Source organism: Loxodonta africana, chromosome 2 (genome assembly GCF_030014295.1).
Source record: "Loxodonta africana isolate mLoxAfr1 chromosome 2, mLoxAfr1.hap2, whole genome shotgun sequence".
Classification (NCBI taxonomy): domain Eukaryota; kingdom Metazoa; phylum Chordata; class Mammalia; order Proboscidea; family Elephantidae; genus Loxodonta; species Loxodonta africana.
This window is the reverse complement of record NC_087343.1, coordinates 52,248,362-52,263,849: the sequence shown is the minus strand read 5'-3', so window position 1 is coordinate 52,263,849 and position 15,488 is coordinate 52,248,362. Positions and strand designations below refer to the sequence as shown.

General features: G+C 39.4%; 1 protein-coding gene across 1 annotated transcript in view; it reads left to right on the top strand.

Annotated features, from left to right (window-relative positions):
- The first annotated feature begins 7,166 nt into the window (after nt 1-7,166).
- HCN1 (hyperpolarization activated cyclic nucleotide gated potassium channel 1) overlaps nt 7,167-15,488 on the top strand; it is a 489,521-nt gene continuing 481,199 nt past the window's right edge. Inside the window, exon 1 of the mRNA XM_064271833.1 lies at nt 7,167-7,573. Coding sequence (XP_064127903.1) covers nt 7,167-7,573 — 407 coding nt within the window. The remainder of the gene's footprint in view (nt 7,574-15,488) is intronic.

The window sequence follows — 15,488 nt, the reverse complement described above, 5'->3', positions numbered from 1 at the left end:
AGAGAAGCAAGGAGAGAGACATGGGGACCTTATACTAAGGGGGAAAAAGAGCCAGGAGAAGAGCATGTCTTTTGGACCTGGGTCCCTGCCCTGAGAAGCTCCTAGACCAGGGGAAGATTGATGATAAGGATCTTCCTCCAGCTCCTGGAGTTGATGCCCTGAATTCGGACTTCTAGCCTAGCAGACTGTGAGAGAATAAATTTCTTTTTGCTAAAGCCATCCACTTGTAGTATTTCTGTTACAGCAGCACTAGATAACCAAGGCAGTCTCTTTTTTTTTTTTCTTTTTTGTTTTTGTTTTTCCATTCCCACTTTTCCCCTCCCTTGTAACCATCAAAGATTGTTTCTTTTTGTGTGTAAACCTTTTTATGAGTTTTTATAGTAGTGGTCTCATACAATATTTGTTCCTTTGTGATTGACTTATTTCACTCAGCATAATGCCCTCCAGATTCATCTATGTTGTAAAATTCGTCACAGATTCATCATTGTTCTTTAACATTGTATAGTACTCCATTGTGTGTATGTATCACAGTTTGTTTATCCATTGATCTGTTGATAGGCATCTAGATTGTTTCCATCTTTTTTGCTACTGTGAACAGTGATGCAACGAACATGGGTACGCATATGTCTATTTGTGTGATGGCTCTTATATCTCTAGGATATATTCCTAGGAGTAGGACTGCTGGATCATATAGTATTTCTATTTCTAGCTTTCTAAGGAAGTGCCATATGATTTTCCAAAATGGTTGTACCATTTTGCATTCCCACCTGCAGTGCATAAGAGTTCCAATCTCCCCGCAGCCTCTCCAACATTTGTTATTTTCTGTTTTTTTTTTTATTTATAACAGTAACACCAGAGTGAGATGGTATTTCATTGTGGTTTTGATTTGCATTTCTTGAATGGCTAGTGATCGTGAGCATTTCCTCATGTGTCTGTTAGCCACTTGAATATCTTCTTTGGTGAAGTATCTGTTCATTTCTTTTGCCCATTTTTTAATTGGATTGTCTCTTTGTTGTAGAGGTGTTGAATTTTCCTGTAGATTTTAGAGATTAGACCTTTGTAGGATTTGTGATAAGCAAAAATTTTTCCCAGTCTGTAGGTTCTCTTTTTACTCTTTTGGTGAAGTCTTTTGATGAACATAAGTGTTTAATTTTTAGAAGATCCCAGTTATCTAGCTAACCTTCTGAAGTTCGTGTGTTGTTAGTTATGGTTTTTATCCTGTTAATGACATGTATTAAGAACTTTAGTGTTGATCCTATTTTTAATTCTATGATCTTTATAGTTTTTGGTTTTATATTTAGGTCCTTGATCCATCTTGAATTAGTGAATTAATTTTTGTGTATGGTGTGAGGTATAGGTCCTGTTTCATTTTTTGAGGATGAACATCCAGTTTTGCCAGTACCATTTGTTAAAAGGGCTGACTTTTCCCTATTTGATGGACTTTGGGCCCTTGTTGAAGATCAGGTGACTGTAGGTGGATGGATTTACATCTGGGTTCTCAATTCTGTTGCATTGGTCAAAATATCTGTCATTGTACCAGTACCAGGCTTCTTTGACTACCACGGCAGTACAGTATGTTCTGAAGTCAGGTAGTGCAAGTTCTCCTACTTTATTCTTCTTCATCAGTAGTGCTTTACTTATTCAGGGAGACTTTCCTTTCCATATGAAGTTAATGATTAGCTTTTCCATCTCTTTAAAGAATGTTGTTGGTATTTGGATCGGGATTGCATTGTATTTGTAGAGTGCTTTGGGTAGAATTCTCATTTTCACAATGTTGAGCCTACCTATCCATGAGCATGGTATGTTTTTCTATCTATGCACATTTCTTGGTTTCTTGCAGTAGTGTTTTGTGGTTTTCTTTGTATAAGTCTTTTATGTCCCTGGTTAGATATTCCTAAGTATTTTATTTTTTTATTTTCTTAGGGGCTATTATAAATGCTATTGTTTTCCTGATTTCTTTTTCATAATTCTCTTTATTGGTGTATAGGAATCCAACTGATTTTTGTTTGTTTATCTTGTATCTTGCTACTCTGCTAAGTCTAATAGTTTCAGTAGTTTTCTCATGGAACCTTTTGGGTTTTCTATGTATAGTATCATATCATCCACAAATTTAGGGACAGTTTTACTTATTCATTACCAGTTTGGATTCCCTGTATTTGTTTTTCTTACCTTATCACTCTAGCAAGGACTTCTAGCACAATGTTAAATAGGAGTGGTGATAAAGGGCATCCTTGTCTTGTTCTCAAGGGGAATATTTTCAGCCTCTCTCCATTAAGTATGATGTTGGCTGTAGATTTTGTATAGATGCCCTTCATTATGTGGAAGGATTTCCCTTCTATACCTATTTTTTTTGAGAGTTTTTATCAGGAATGGGTGTTGGACTTTAAGACAATCTCTTTCTGTGCTAAGTGCTACATTAAAGAGCTCTAATACTTTGGGAACTCCCTCATTACTGTCATTTTTTAAGCCCTGGGATATTGACTATTTTGAAAACAATTTATGAATCCAAATAAACTTTAAAAATATTTTATCATGTTCTCCCCACACTGAGAAAATCCTAACACAAATCACACAAATTTGTCTGAAATTTAAAAATCCATTTGGGAAGAATCATTATCTTTATAACATTAAATCTTTACAGATAATAGGTTAATGTTGCAATTTTAAAAAGACTTTTTTTTAATATATATTTCTTAATGGTTATTGGTAATCCTTAGCAAAATATTGATTTTTTCATATTGACTTTACTCCAGTTTTCTAAATTATTTTATTAATTATAATGGCTATCCAATTGATTCTTTTGTTTTTTTAGAGAGACAATATTATTAACGGAAAAATACCACAAATTGCAGAAATGCTGAGTATGAGCGTCTCGTTCTTGACTTTCAAGTTCTAGTATTTCACATTAAGCATGATGTTGACAGTTGCTTTTCAGGTAGATAATCAAATTTGCTTGTATATAAGACACAGAGAGACTATGAATTGCCTTTGGTGACCATTTCCTTTCAGTGTTCATTACCATTGCCTTCTTCAATACAGATAGTTTTTATTATTTTATTTCCTTACATGTAAAAGTGTTTAACATGTTCTGTCCTACTCAGAGGACCAAATTGTTTCATCCCCTAAACCTTTAAGTTTCAGTGAGAATTTTCCAATGAGCTGTTAAACTTTAAGTCTTCCATCTATCTTTTTTGTTTCATTTCACATGTGCTTGCGTCTGCTGCATGGAGCTTTTATTTTAGATTCATATTAATCTTCTGCCACTGTTGGCAATTTGATTTTAAGCAGAGTATTAAAGGAGACAGGGAACATTTTAAAAGACACACGATTCTTGTATACACTGAATGGCACTCATTACAACTACTGATAGGACATTCTCATGAAATGAATTTATAATTTATATTCTCTGATGAGTCCACAGAAGTCTAATTCCTCCAAAATACAAGGCACTTTGATATCATGGGCATGTAATGATGTGGTATGAAACATAATGGTAATCCTATTTCTTATACGACTTTGAAGACAACATGAATCTAATTTAGCCTAGTGGATTTCAGCCTGAGATAGTTTGTCAATGGACACACAGTGGAACATGTTAAGAAGAGATTATCCTCAAGGCTCAGGCCTGTTCTGGGACATGGTGCATATGTGTTTGGAGGGGCCAGGAAGAGGAAAGGAAAGAAGGTATAAGATGCTGAAGAAAAGGAAGTGACAATAGGAAAGTAAAATTTAGGTCTGGGGCTGGAGAGTGGTAAGATAAAGAAAACAGGAGCCCACCTTGTTCTTATCTCCCCCAACCACACTCTGAGCAAATATCTGGTCCTTGATTTCTATCCAAAGTTCCTGGGTGGTGTAAACAGTTAACGTGCTCAACTGCTAACCAGAAGGCTGGAGGTTCAAGTCTACCCAGGGGTACCTTGGGAGAAAGGCCTGGCAGTCTACTTCTCAAAAATCAACCATTGAACGCCCTGTGGCACACACTTCTACTCTGACACACATGAGTTCACCATGAGTAGGAGTTGACTCCAGGACAACTGGTGGTGGTGAAAAAATCTAACTCATGTAATAAATTCGGAAATGCCACAGAACAATTGAAACAATGAAGGAAATATTGTCTCTCCTTGCCACAGAAAATGAGTTTCATGATTTGGCCAACTTTTATAAATACATTTTCTCACGTTCTCATTTTCCCCACAATTTCTTGCTCTTTCAGTTATCTCTCTCTCTCTCTCATTGCTTTTATCTTTTCATTGTTTTCTCCCTGATCTTATTGCAACTTTTGTCTTCTTCTTAAGAAAGCCTTTTATTTAAGTCCATAGTCTAAACAGCTTTATATCGACACTCTGAGTGTAAAGATGAAGAAATCTAACTTCATAATGCTGATAATTTTAAGTCATTACAGTGACATAATAAATATATCTTCAATTTAAAAAATTTTTATATAATTTATTTTATTTTTGTTGTTGCTGTTGAGAATATACACAGCAGAACATACACCAATTCAATGATTTCTACATGTACAATTTGGTGTTACCAACTACATTCTTCAAGTTGTGCAACCATTCTCACCATCCTTTTCTGAGTTGTTCCTTCCCCATTAACATAAACTTACTGCCCCTAATGTATTTTTGAGAGTTAGAATGAATGAAATATGGTCTAAAAGCTGTCCCTGGAGAAACCAATGACTTGTGACCTTATTTAGACATTCCTTAGTTCTATTCTGAGATCTTATTTTTCAGTAATTATGTCATATTGGTTTTGAAAAGACACTAAAACTAAACAAAAACAAAAATAAAAAAAAATGCTTACTAAAATAACTTCCTGATCACTGTTAAGAAAAAGTTAAAATGGAACAAATAGAAGGACTGGCTAGAAGATAAGAGAAACTGACTAATATAACTATTTTGTTACCATAACATTTTAGATGGTATATTTTTACATTATTAAAAAATTAAAAATTCATGTTAAAATAGACATTGCCACATTGATGACTGAAAATAGAATGATTGGGGAAGTTTACAAAATGGAAGAAAAGTAAGGACACATCTTGAGTCTAATAAAGAAAAGATGCCTGAGTAACTGGGCCTTTCTTAGGTGTTTTACGCATTTTTTGTTTTTATCCATCCTTGGCACCTGGTATCCTCATCTGACCCCTTGAATTTAGGAGTCCTGGTGGTGTAGTGGTTAAGCCTTCAGCTGGGAACCAAAAGGTTGGCAGTTTGAAACCCTGTGGGGCAGTTCTACGTTGTCCTATAGGGTTGCTATGAGTCAGAATTGACTCCACAGCAATGGGTTTGGGTTTTTTTGTTTGTTTGTTTTTCGGTACTTTGATAAATCAGAGATCTCTGATGTTCATATTTTCCCTACGTTTCACCATCAAAAATTTGGCCATCTATACTATTTCTTAGGGTTCTCGTTTTTGAATACTTGAAAACAGATGGCGTCTGAGTCAGGATGTAGCTTACTGAAAAAGGAGGTTTAACATAAGGCAACGGATGGTAAGTAGAATGGCAAGGGGAATCTACGGAAATGTAATACAGTTAGGCCAAATGGCTTTTTCTTTCTACTTCTTTCTGCTCTTTTCTGTTTCCTTTCTCAAACTCTTTTAACTCCTTGCCTATTCCTTTGACTTTATTTTTGCGACTCTCATTGTTAGTTGATCACTGTTAAATTTCTCAGAATAGCACCTTGATGGTTCATCTTTTCATGTGAGGCCATTGGTTGCCAGCCTGGAACAGATTCCCTCCCTTGGGTGCCTATCCCTTTCCCTATAAAATGTGGCTGTTAGCTGGCAGGGGCCCATGGGATTAGGGACTCCTCAGGACAAGGAAGGCAACGCTTGTATCTGGAACAGATGTTTCAGGACGTTCAGGAGCCTTGAAGCTCTTCAGACTCCGGAGCTGCCCTGCTGAGTGAGTGGCGAGTTTGGCAGCACATCTTGCTTCCTTTAGCCAATCGGGTGGGTTTGGGAGACAGAGAGGGAATAAGAGAAATCTGAGAGAGTTTTCCTCAGCATCAGTAGCACACTGTAAGTTTCAGAATATATTGTAAGTTGAGAACACTTTCCCTCCATTTTGGTTATTGCATTTTGCCTAGTTCCCAGACATCTCGCTTCCTAGCCTCGTGAAGGTGAACACTGACCAGAAGATCTGTCTTTTAGTGTATTTAATTGCTTACATAACTTATCTGAAAAGATAGGGCAGTTTAGGCGGGGCCTCCATAATGCATTTGTCAGCACTGGTGGCTGGATGACCTGCCCGCCAGTGTTTTGATGCAAGTGCCCTTGGTAAGAAAGAAATCCTATCCCCTGCTTAAGGAGCTCTGTGAAAATAAACAAGGATAAGGGTAAAGAGGTCAGTTGTCCTTCCCTAGGTGCAGAGCCTTCATGTGAAAAGTCCCAAGCAACTGATTACTCAGGGACACCCAGACCTAGTCTCTTTCACTGCTGCTTCACTCAGTCCATCTCTCTTTCCTCTCTCTCTCACGCATAGAACTTTCCTCCCACTCATGAAATTTATCTTCCATTGTCAAACCTTATGTTCTTATGTACACGTTAGCTTTATACTCGAATTTCCGGCATTCGAAGTCAGCCTTTCTTCTTTCCCCATCTGGCGTTCAGACAATGCCTCTATGAGTTTTAGGATTTTTTTTTTTTTTTTTTGGACAACATACCTGCGAGCTCAGTCTCCCTCTCTCTCTGTCTCGCAAACATACACGGAGGCTTTCGCAATGTACCGATACACGCCTCCAAAGGCTCCTGAGTTCCATGTCACGCTGGGCAGAAGTGGAGCAGGAGTGGAGGGTGCGTGACGAGCCGCGGGGAGAGACCCTTTTCGGCCAGCAGAGGGCAGCCGCGAGGAGGCGCTGGCGCGCGAGGGCCGAGCCTCGCCTCGTGTGGCTCGGGCAGCCTCAGCCTCACAGCACCAGCCGCCGCGGAGCCGGGAGCGCAGCCACTGAGGGCAGCGGCGGCGGCGGGAGCGAGGCGCTCAGAGAGCAGCGGCGAGGGCGGGAAGCAACAGCCGCCGCCGCCGCCGCCGCCGCCGCCGCGACGGGCAGCCGGGCTCGCCGGCAGCCGGCTCGGCCCCCTGCCCGCTCGGCCCCGTGCCCCGGCGCCGGGCGGCCGGCGACTGTGGAGTCCGCGCCGTCGCCGGCCGCGTCCTCCGGGCATGGAAGGCGGCGGCAAGCCCAACTCCTCGTCGAACAGCCGGGACGATGGCAACAGCGTCTTCGCCGCCAAGGCGCCCGCGACGGGCGCGGGGCCGGCCGCGGCCGAGAAGCGCCTGGGCACCCCGCCGGGGGGCGGCGGGGCCGGCGCCAAGGAGCACGGCAACTCCGTGTGCTTTAAGGTGGACGGCGGCGGCGGCGGCGGCGAGGAGCCCGCGGGGGGCTTGGAGGACGCCGAGGGGCCCCGGCGGCAGTACGGCTTCATGCAGAGGCAGTTCACCTCCATGCTGCAGCCCGGAGTCAACAAATTCTCCCTCCGCATGTTCGGGAGCCAGAAGGCGGTGGAAAAGGAGCAGGAAAGGGTTAAAACTGCAGGCTTCTGGATTATCCACCCTTACAGTGATTTCAGGTGAGGGCCCCCATCTCCGCCCCACCCTCCTGTCCAGGCGCGCCCTCCAAGCCGCTTCCCGGTTCTGGGAGGGGGGCGCCCCGGGGACCCGTAGGGAGGGGTGCCGGGCGGCGGGGGTGGAGCTGCCGGGGCTTCTACTCGGGCTCCTGGGCTCGACTCTTCAACTAGTTTCTGCTAAGGAGGAGATTGAAGGGCGAGTTCCTGTTGCCCGGGAACCTCCTGTCCCTTGTGGACTTTGGGGACACATCGGGAAGAAAAAGGCCACTGTGACCCCTCGCATGCGAGGATGCGAAGTTGCACCAGGAAAACTTTTACTTCGGTGATGGGAGTGTAAGGAAGCGGGCAGAGGCGCCTTGGGAGTGACATCGTTGCTCGCGCTGTCTCTCCTAGAAGTGTTCCCTCCCAAAGGGGAAAAAGACGCTCTTGGGGTTCAGGAGAGGATGGGACAACAGGAGACAGTGACTCACGGGTCTTAGCTGCTCCAGCCGCTCTCGCCCCTGGGGAGTGTTAATCTGTTTTTCATCTGCTTATAGGCACTGGGTATCCTCAAAAGAATTTCTCCAGAATAGTTTTTTTAGTTCTGGAGTGACAAGCAGGCTGAGGAAGGGTAATTTGCGCTTCGGTAGTCCCTGAGTTGGCATTTCAGTGGACTGGGGCTGCCTGGCTGAGCAGGAGTGACAGGAAACCTCGAGTTGCCGAAACGGAGATGGGGTGTTCCCAGAGCCCCCTTCCTGAAACAGTGACACCCTTTCTTGACCTTGACTGAAAGTCTATTTCAGAATTCTCTTTCCCTTTACCCAGCTCGGGAACAAGGGGCAGGAAAGCTGTCGGCCGGGAACTCTGCCTCAGAAATTAAAATCAAGGCGTTTCCTGATCTTACTTGTCACCCAAGTATTCATTCGGTTTATGAGCACGTTTAAAAAAAAAAAAAGAGAGATTGTCAAATGAAGGTCGTGAAGTAGATCCTCTTATTAGCTTGCGCACACCCTGCCGCCACGTTGTATTAGCTGCTGAACAAGGCTGAGCGTTCTATTTAAAACTGAAAACGAGTAACTCAGGGTGGCCTTTATTTATTTATTTAATTTTACAGAGCTCGTGGCGAGAAAGAAAAAAGAATAAACCAAGGGAGTATGTGTGCATGCTAAGCGGTTTTAACTGGCTTTTATTAAACAACAAGCTAATACAGCAATAAAAAACGGCAGTACTTTAAGTTGTGCTTGGGAACTCATTTTTCTTTTAACTCCATGCTTTAATTTAATGGGAGCTGTCCACAGTTCTGAATGGCAGTCACTGTGGAAAATCTATACTTCTGCCACGCAGAGCCTTGGAGTGACTTCTTTGAGATATATTTTGCCTGACAGTAGTAACCTCTGTTATTTATGCATACAGTGAATGAATTTTAGGACATGTATAACTTGAAAGCTCTTGTTTTCAAAAGTACATAGCAGAATCCAGATGAAGAATTTTTTAAAACCTAATGACATTTATGGAGCCCTGATGGCACAGTGCATAGGAGCTAAGCTGCTAACCAAAAGGTTGGCAGTTCAGATCCACCAGCCGCTCCTTGGAAACCCTATGAGGCACTTCTACTCTGTCCTATAGGGTCATTATGAGTTGTAATCGACTTCATGGCAACGAGTTTGGTTTTTGGCTTTTTAATGACATTTATAGTTCATACATCATTAAGAGTTTGAAAGGATGTTCATATTAAAAAAAAAAACCTGCTAAATAATCATGTTTGTTTCTTCCACTGGGAAGATACTTATGGTGGCAAACTTATAAGTGACCTTATTCTAAGGTATGTAAGGTTGTCATGTTCTTTAGAATTTTAAAGGTTGAAATCAAGTGTAGAATATGATCTGTTCCTCAGTCCCCAATGGAAATATGTTGTAACTCGTATCACAGTTTTTACATGAAAACATCTTTCAGTCTTAATAACGAAAGTAAACACTGTCTTTCCAGAAATATACAAGGTTCAACATTCACATGGAAATAAAATTCTGAACTTTGTTTAGAATTTTGGTTTCAATTAAATGATTACACGTGATATGCATATTTCTTCAACAATCTTAAAAGAGACCACACTTTTCAAAATGATGACACATATCAAATAATTAAACCTTTTTTCCCACTTGCTGGATAAAAACATGTTGTTGTGGTTAGGTGCTGTTGCTATGAGTCGCTTCAGATTCATAATGACCCTGTGTACAACAGAATGAAACAATGCCTGGTCCTGCACCATCCTCACAGTTGTTGCTGTGTTTGTGCTCATTCAGCCACTGTTGAGGATCTTCCTCTTTTTCACTGACCCTCTACTAAACATGCTGCCCATCTCCAGGGACTGATGCCTCTTGATAACATGTCCAAAGTGAGTGAGACAAAGCCTCACGTAGGGCCCCATTTTAGGGATTAGAAGAGTGTGCCAGAATCTTCTGAATGAATGAAATTCATGAAATTCAGATTCTCGGTATTTTCCAAGGAAAGTCTTGCAAAACAAAGTATCTCTTTAAAAACAATTGCCACTGAACAAAGGAAGAAAGTAGGTAAAGGCTTCATTTTAGCATGCATTTTAAAGAAATGGGAGATGATTAAGAAGTGGGCTCGTACTCTAAATAAACTCCAGCATGGTATAGTTTGAAATATTTAGTTTTCCTTTGTGTAGATGAAAAGTAAAATGGCAGGCATCAATTAAACAGTTATTTAGATTCATAACTGGCACATATCTGGGAAAAGTAGATTTCCAAATTTATAATTATACACTGTTTTTCTTAAAAAAAATCCTAATTAAAGAAGTAATCATATAAATACTTATTTTCATGCAAAAGTCATTTATGTCTTATTGCTTTAATGATTTTTATATACTCTCAATACCACTATAATATTTTGCAAAACCCATTATGTGTCAGGATAATGCATTGAGAAAAAGCAAAAATAAGTCAGACAAAATTCTGACAGCATTTTTTTTTTTTTTTTCCTAAAGGAAAAGCTATGTGTGAGTAATCTCTCACAGATCCTGGCAATATTCGTAGTCATGGTCTGTTCATCTCAGGCCCTTTCCTGAAGGAGACTTGAGGGGAGGTGCTTTACTGTGATTCCTAAAATTTGAACTTAGGTTCGTTGATAATTTAGTGACTGAGATAATGACACTTAAAACTAAATTTGCACAGGGTAGGAGTGGGAAGTATTGGGAAATGAAGATACCAAAAGGAGTTTTCCTGGATATTTTGATAAGCCTTATCATGGCTGAGGAAGTATACTCAGTTTGCTCTTGGTCAACTCCACAACACTGCTTAGTGTGTCGTAAGCACTTGCTTGACTCCAGGGCACGTCTTGGGTTTAGCACTATGGCTAATGATGTAGCATCTCATTTCAGGATGATTTCTTAGGCTGTTTCCTTTCTACTCCTCTCAAGGGACAGGGTTGTGCTCCACTGAGGCTCCCAGATAGCTGGCTAGGTGCGTCTTTCACCTGCCAGAGCCCAAGAGCTCTATTGCTTTGTCTGGCAAGTGCTTTTCTCCTACCTCCCCGTGTAAGTAGGGCAGAAGTACTGTGTTCCCCTTCTTTCTCAGGAGAGGATGATGTTAGAAACCTTTAGGGACTAGATATAAGAGTCAGGTCTTATCAATACTGTTAGAAATAATTGGGTGCAAGCTGAAAAATTTAGTCAAAATATCTCAGGTTTTTGTTTTTACCATGGTAACAAGGGAATATATGGATAATTGCTTAAAAAATTGCATTGATCTTTATATAGTAAGGACATGGTCTTAGTCTTAATGAATTTTGCTCATGTGAACAACTTACACATGTACGCATATACACATACATATGAATATTTTGAGATCACTAACAGATTGTGTATTTATCAGCTAAAATTATATTTTTCATCTATTTAATAAAAAGGTAATAGTGCCAAGCATCGTGCTTTCACAAATAGTGGGTACTTTTGTGAATTGATTTTATTATGTGAGTAATTTACAATGGAAAAGTTGGTTACCAGACCATTTGCCAATTTCTGCAATTCTAGCATTATTTTATTGAATCACTCTTACACAGGGGCTCTTTTAAAAATAATGTCCTTATTCTGTGTATTCATAGTGACAAAGTTAAGATGTCCCTTTGAGGACTAAGGTGTGCCTGACCCAAGTGGTGATATTTTCAGTCGTCTCATGCGTATACAAAAGCTGATAAATAATTAAGGAAGACTGAAGAAGAATTACTGAATTTGAATTATGGTATTGGTAAAGAATATTGAACATACTACGGACTGCCAAAAGAACGAATAAATCTGTCTTGGAAGAAGTACAGCCAGAATGCTCCTTAGAAACGAGCATAGTGAGACTTCATCTTGTTTATTTTGGCCATGTTATCAGGAGGGACCAGTCCCTGGAGAAGGCCATCATGCTTGGTAAAGTAGAGGGTTAGTGAAAAAGTGAAAGACACTCAACGAGATGGATTGACACAGTGGTTGCAACAATAGGCTCAAACATAGGAACAATTACAAGGATGACACAGGCCTGGGCATTGTTGCATTCTGTTATACATAGGGTTGCTCTGAGTCAGAACCGACTCTAGGGTACCTAACAGCAACAACAACAATAACATTCTATGTATATTGCCAGCCAATGTCTTGCATTCTGATAAAGGAGATTTTGTATCGTGACTTCCTGTTTTTTCCACTGATTTTCATCAATTAGTGTGAATGACTGTTAAGCTTATTGTTTGTTAAGTACATAGGACTCTAGAGATGAGAGTCACTTCCTGATGATATTGCATTTTCTGGCATTCCTACCTGCCTTGTATGTATGCACAACTGTGCTAATGTCAGAGGTCACTGATGTGTTCATTCAAGAAGGGAGATTTCACCACTACCGTTCAGCCGTAGTGAGATCGTTTGTTTCCAGGAGCTCCGCACTAGAAAACAATCCAACCTTCTGGGGTTTGAGGACTAATTAGCCTACTGTTGTGTTAGCTTTGTGCTGAATGCACTTTGTATTCTCTGGGCAGTGCCTTTTATATTTGCTTTCTATATCCCCACAGCCAAAATTAACCATAAAATTCATTGTTTTTTTTATGTGAGGTGAACCTTTTTATATCTGAAAATTCAGTTAACTTTTTATCGGTGGCTCTATCAATTCTTAAATTGAATTAAAATTAATGAAATTATTTGAAAGATTTGGAGATATGAATTTATTATTTTTCTTAGTTTACATCCAAGTTATAAAACTTGAAGTTTTAGCAAATGTTTTAGTATCTCGTTGCATTTAATAGACACTGCAGTGATATACCATTAAAACACAAAGTATATATTTTTTTTTCTTTCTGTGCAGCTTTTCCTTTAAACCTACTTTTGGGGACTTGCTATAAATTGATAATCATTGGGTAGATGCATTTTTACAAATTTATGTTTAATTATGTGAGCTTATATTTATGAACTTCCATATTAAACAATATCAAGCATTTTAAATATATTGGGGAAATATTTTACTTATTATTTTTATCATATGCTCATTTAACAAAGTCTAATTCATCTATATCTGGTCAAAAGCCACAAACCAAAATGTAATTTAAATAATATTTGTGATTCTGCATCATTGCACTCAATGAGCCTATGTCCCAAAGTGAACATGAGACAAACAAAATGCATCTGCTATGATTTTCCTGTGAGCATGTTGCTATTCTGAGTGTAATTCTTGTGATGAGCAGATTCACTTCTTTCTTAGAGATGAAAAATGGGGTTAGCATGAGGACTTTCAAATAGTCTCTTGAGGTACAATTCAAACTATGGCAAAGCACTAAGACTACTTGAAGGGTACTAAACATTTTCAGAGTCTGTGGCAATTTTCATTTTATCATTTTTTGTAAAGAAGTACCAAACTATGAATTAGACTGACACCATATATTTTAGCAGCAGAGGTAGTGGTAATGAAGAAAGAAATCTGCATGCACAAAGAAAAAGTGTTTTTACTTACGCTAAGTACTTTTCTTCTAAAAATAATTTTCTCTGTGATAGTCATCTTGATGTACAACTTACCATTCACTTTCTAGAAAATAACCAGGAGAAAATGTTGATGCTCCCTGGTGCATCCTGGAATTATCTGCATTATTGCAAAATGAACCTTGACGGCTCTGTTAAGTTGACTGTGTGTGCATGTGTGTGTGTGCATGCACAAGTGTGAAGGAAACTATTCAAGGGACACCTGTATATAGTTATGTGCACATCAGGAGATATATCAAAGTTATTTGTTTTTGAGCTGAACATTTATCTGATGTATTTCACTCAAGTTTGAGTGCCCAAAAATAGATTTCTTGACGCTTTTCAAATTTATTAGTTAATTTTCTCATAGCATTTTTCAACTAGTTCACTTAATAACTGACCACTCAGTTGGGACAGAGTAGCAAAATTATACATGCCTGAGATTTACTACTTGACAGTCTTGTTTACAGAAACCTGATTTTATTTTCAAGATATTAGCTATAATTCTAAAGAAATGAGGCTAATTCCACATACACACAGAGTTAGCAACCATTTACAAATTATAGACATTCAGGTTTGTTTCCAGTTTTTCAGTATTAAACCCACTGCCGTCAAGTCGATTCCGACTCATACAAAGTGCTAAAATGAATATCTTTGTGCATTTCTCTTCTTTATATCCCTAAAGTTTAGGATTAGAATTACTGGATCAAAAGCTATGAACATTTTAGGGATTTTATACATACTGATTTTTACTAATTAATATTGTCAATAGCTGAGACACTTCTTAAAATGACAAAATATAGTTGATATTCCTGTTTAGATATGCACAGGCAGTTTTAGGGAAAGAAAGTCTAAAATGTCCTCTATTTCATTCATAGAATGGTAAGAGTGATCTTAAAAAGGTAATCTAATAATGTATTAAACACTGCTTACCACCAGTCAGTGACTACCACTACTCTTAGAATACATTTGACATATCTTCCCTGAGCTATAAGACCCTGCCTAATTTCAGCTTATCTCTTCAAGTTTGTAACCCGACACTCCTTCCTTCACTGTGTTCCAGCCGCCCAGGAAAATTTTTTACTCCTAACATAAGCCGAGCTCTCTCCTTCCCCAGAGCTTATGTGACATGTAATCCAACTGCCTAAAATATGCTTTTCCTTACTCTGCATAGCCAGCATCTACTCAGCATTTAGATCTCCGTTTAATCATGGTGATCACTCTTAATACTCCGCTTCCATTTTATTATCTTATTTAGTCACGTGTTTCATCAGAATTTATAATTATATTTATGTGTATTCCTCCACTAGAACATAAGCTCTGTGACCTCATCTTACTGACTTTATATTCTTAGGGCTCTAAAAATGCACATTAAAGACTTTTTCTGCCAACCTTTATTAGATGCTTTTATAAAAACAGCCTTATTGAGATATAATTCATTTGACATACAGTTCACTCATTTGAAGTGTAGAATTCAGTGTTTTTCTGTATGTTCACAGAGTTGTGCAACCATCGCCACAATTTTAGAACATTTCATTTCTTTAAGAAACCCCATATCCATTAATAGTCACTTCCGCTCCTCCACCCACAAACACAGCCCTTCTGCTGCTGTTGTGAGTTGCTGTTGAGTTGGCTTCAATTTATAGTGACCTTACGTGTAATAGAAATGTTACTCAGTCCTGCTCCATCTTCATGACATTGGTATGTTTGAGTCCATTGTTCTGGCTATTGTGTCAGTCCATTTCATTGAAGGTTTCCTTATTTTTGTTGACCCTCTCCTTTAACTGCCATGATGCCTTTTTCTAGCTATTGGTCTTCCCAGACCGTGTGTCCAAAGTAATCACTAAAGATTTATTCTATTCTGTCTCTGTAGATTTGTTTATTCTAAACATTTCAAATAAATGGAATCATAAAATGTGTGGCCTTTGGTTATTGGCTTTC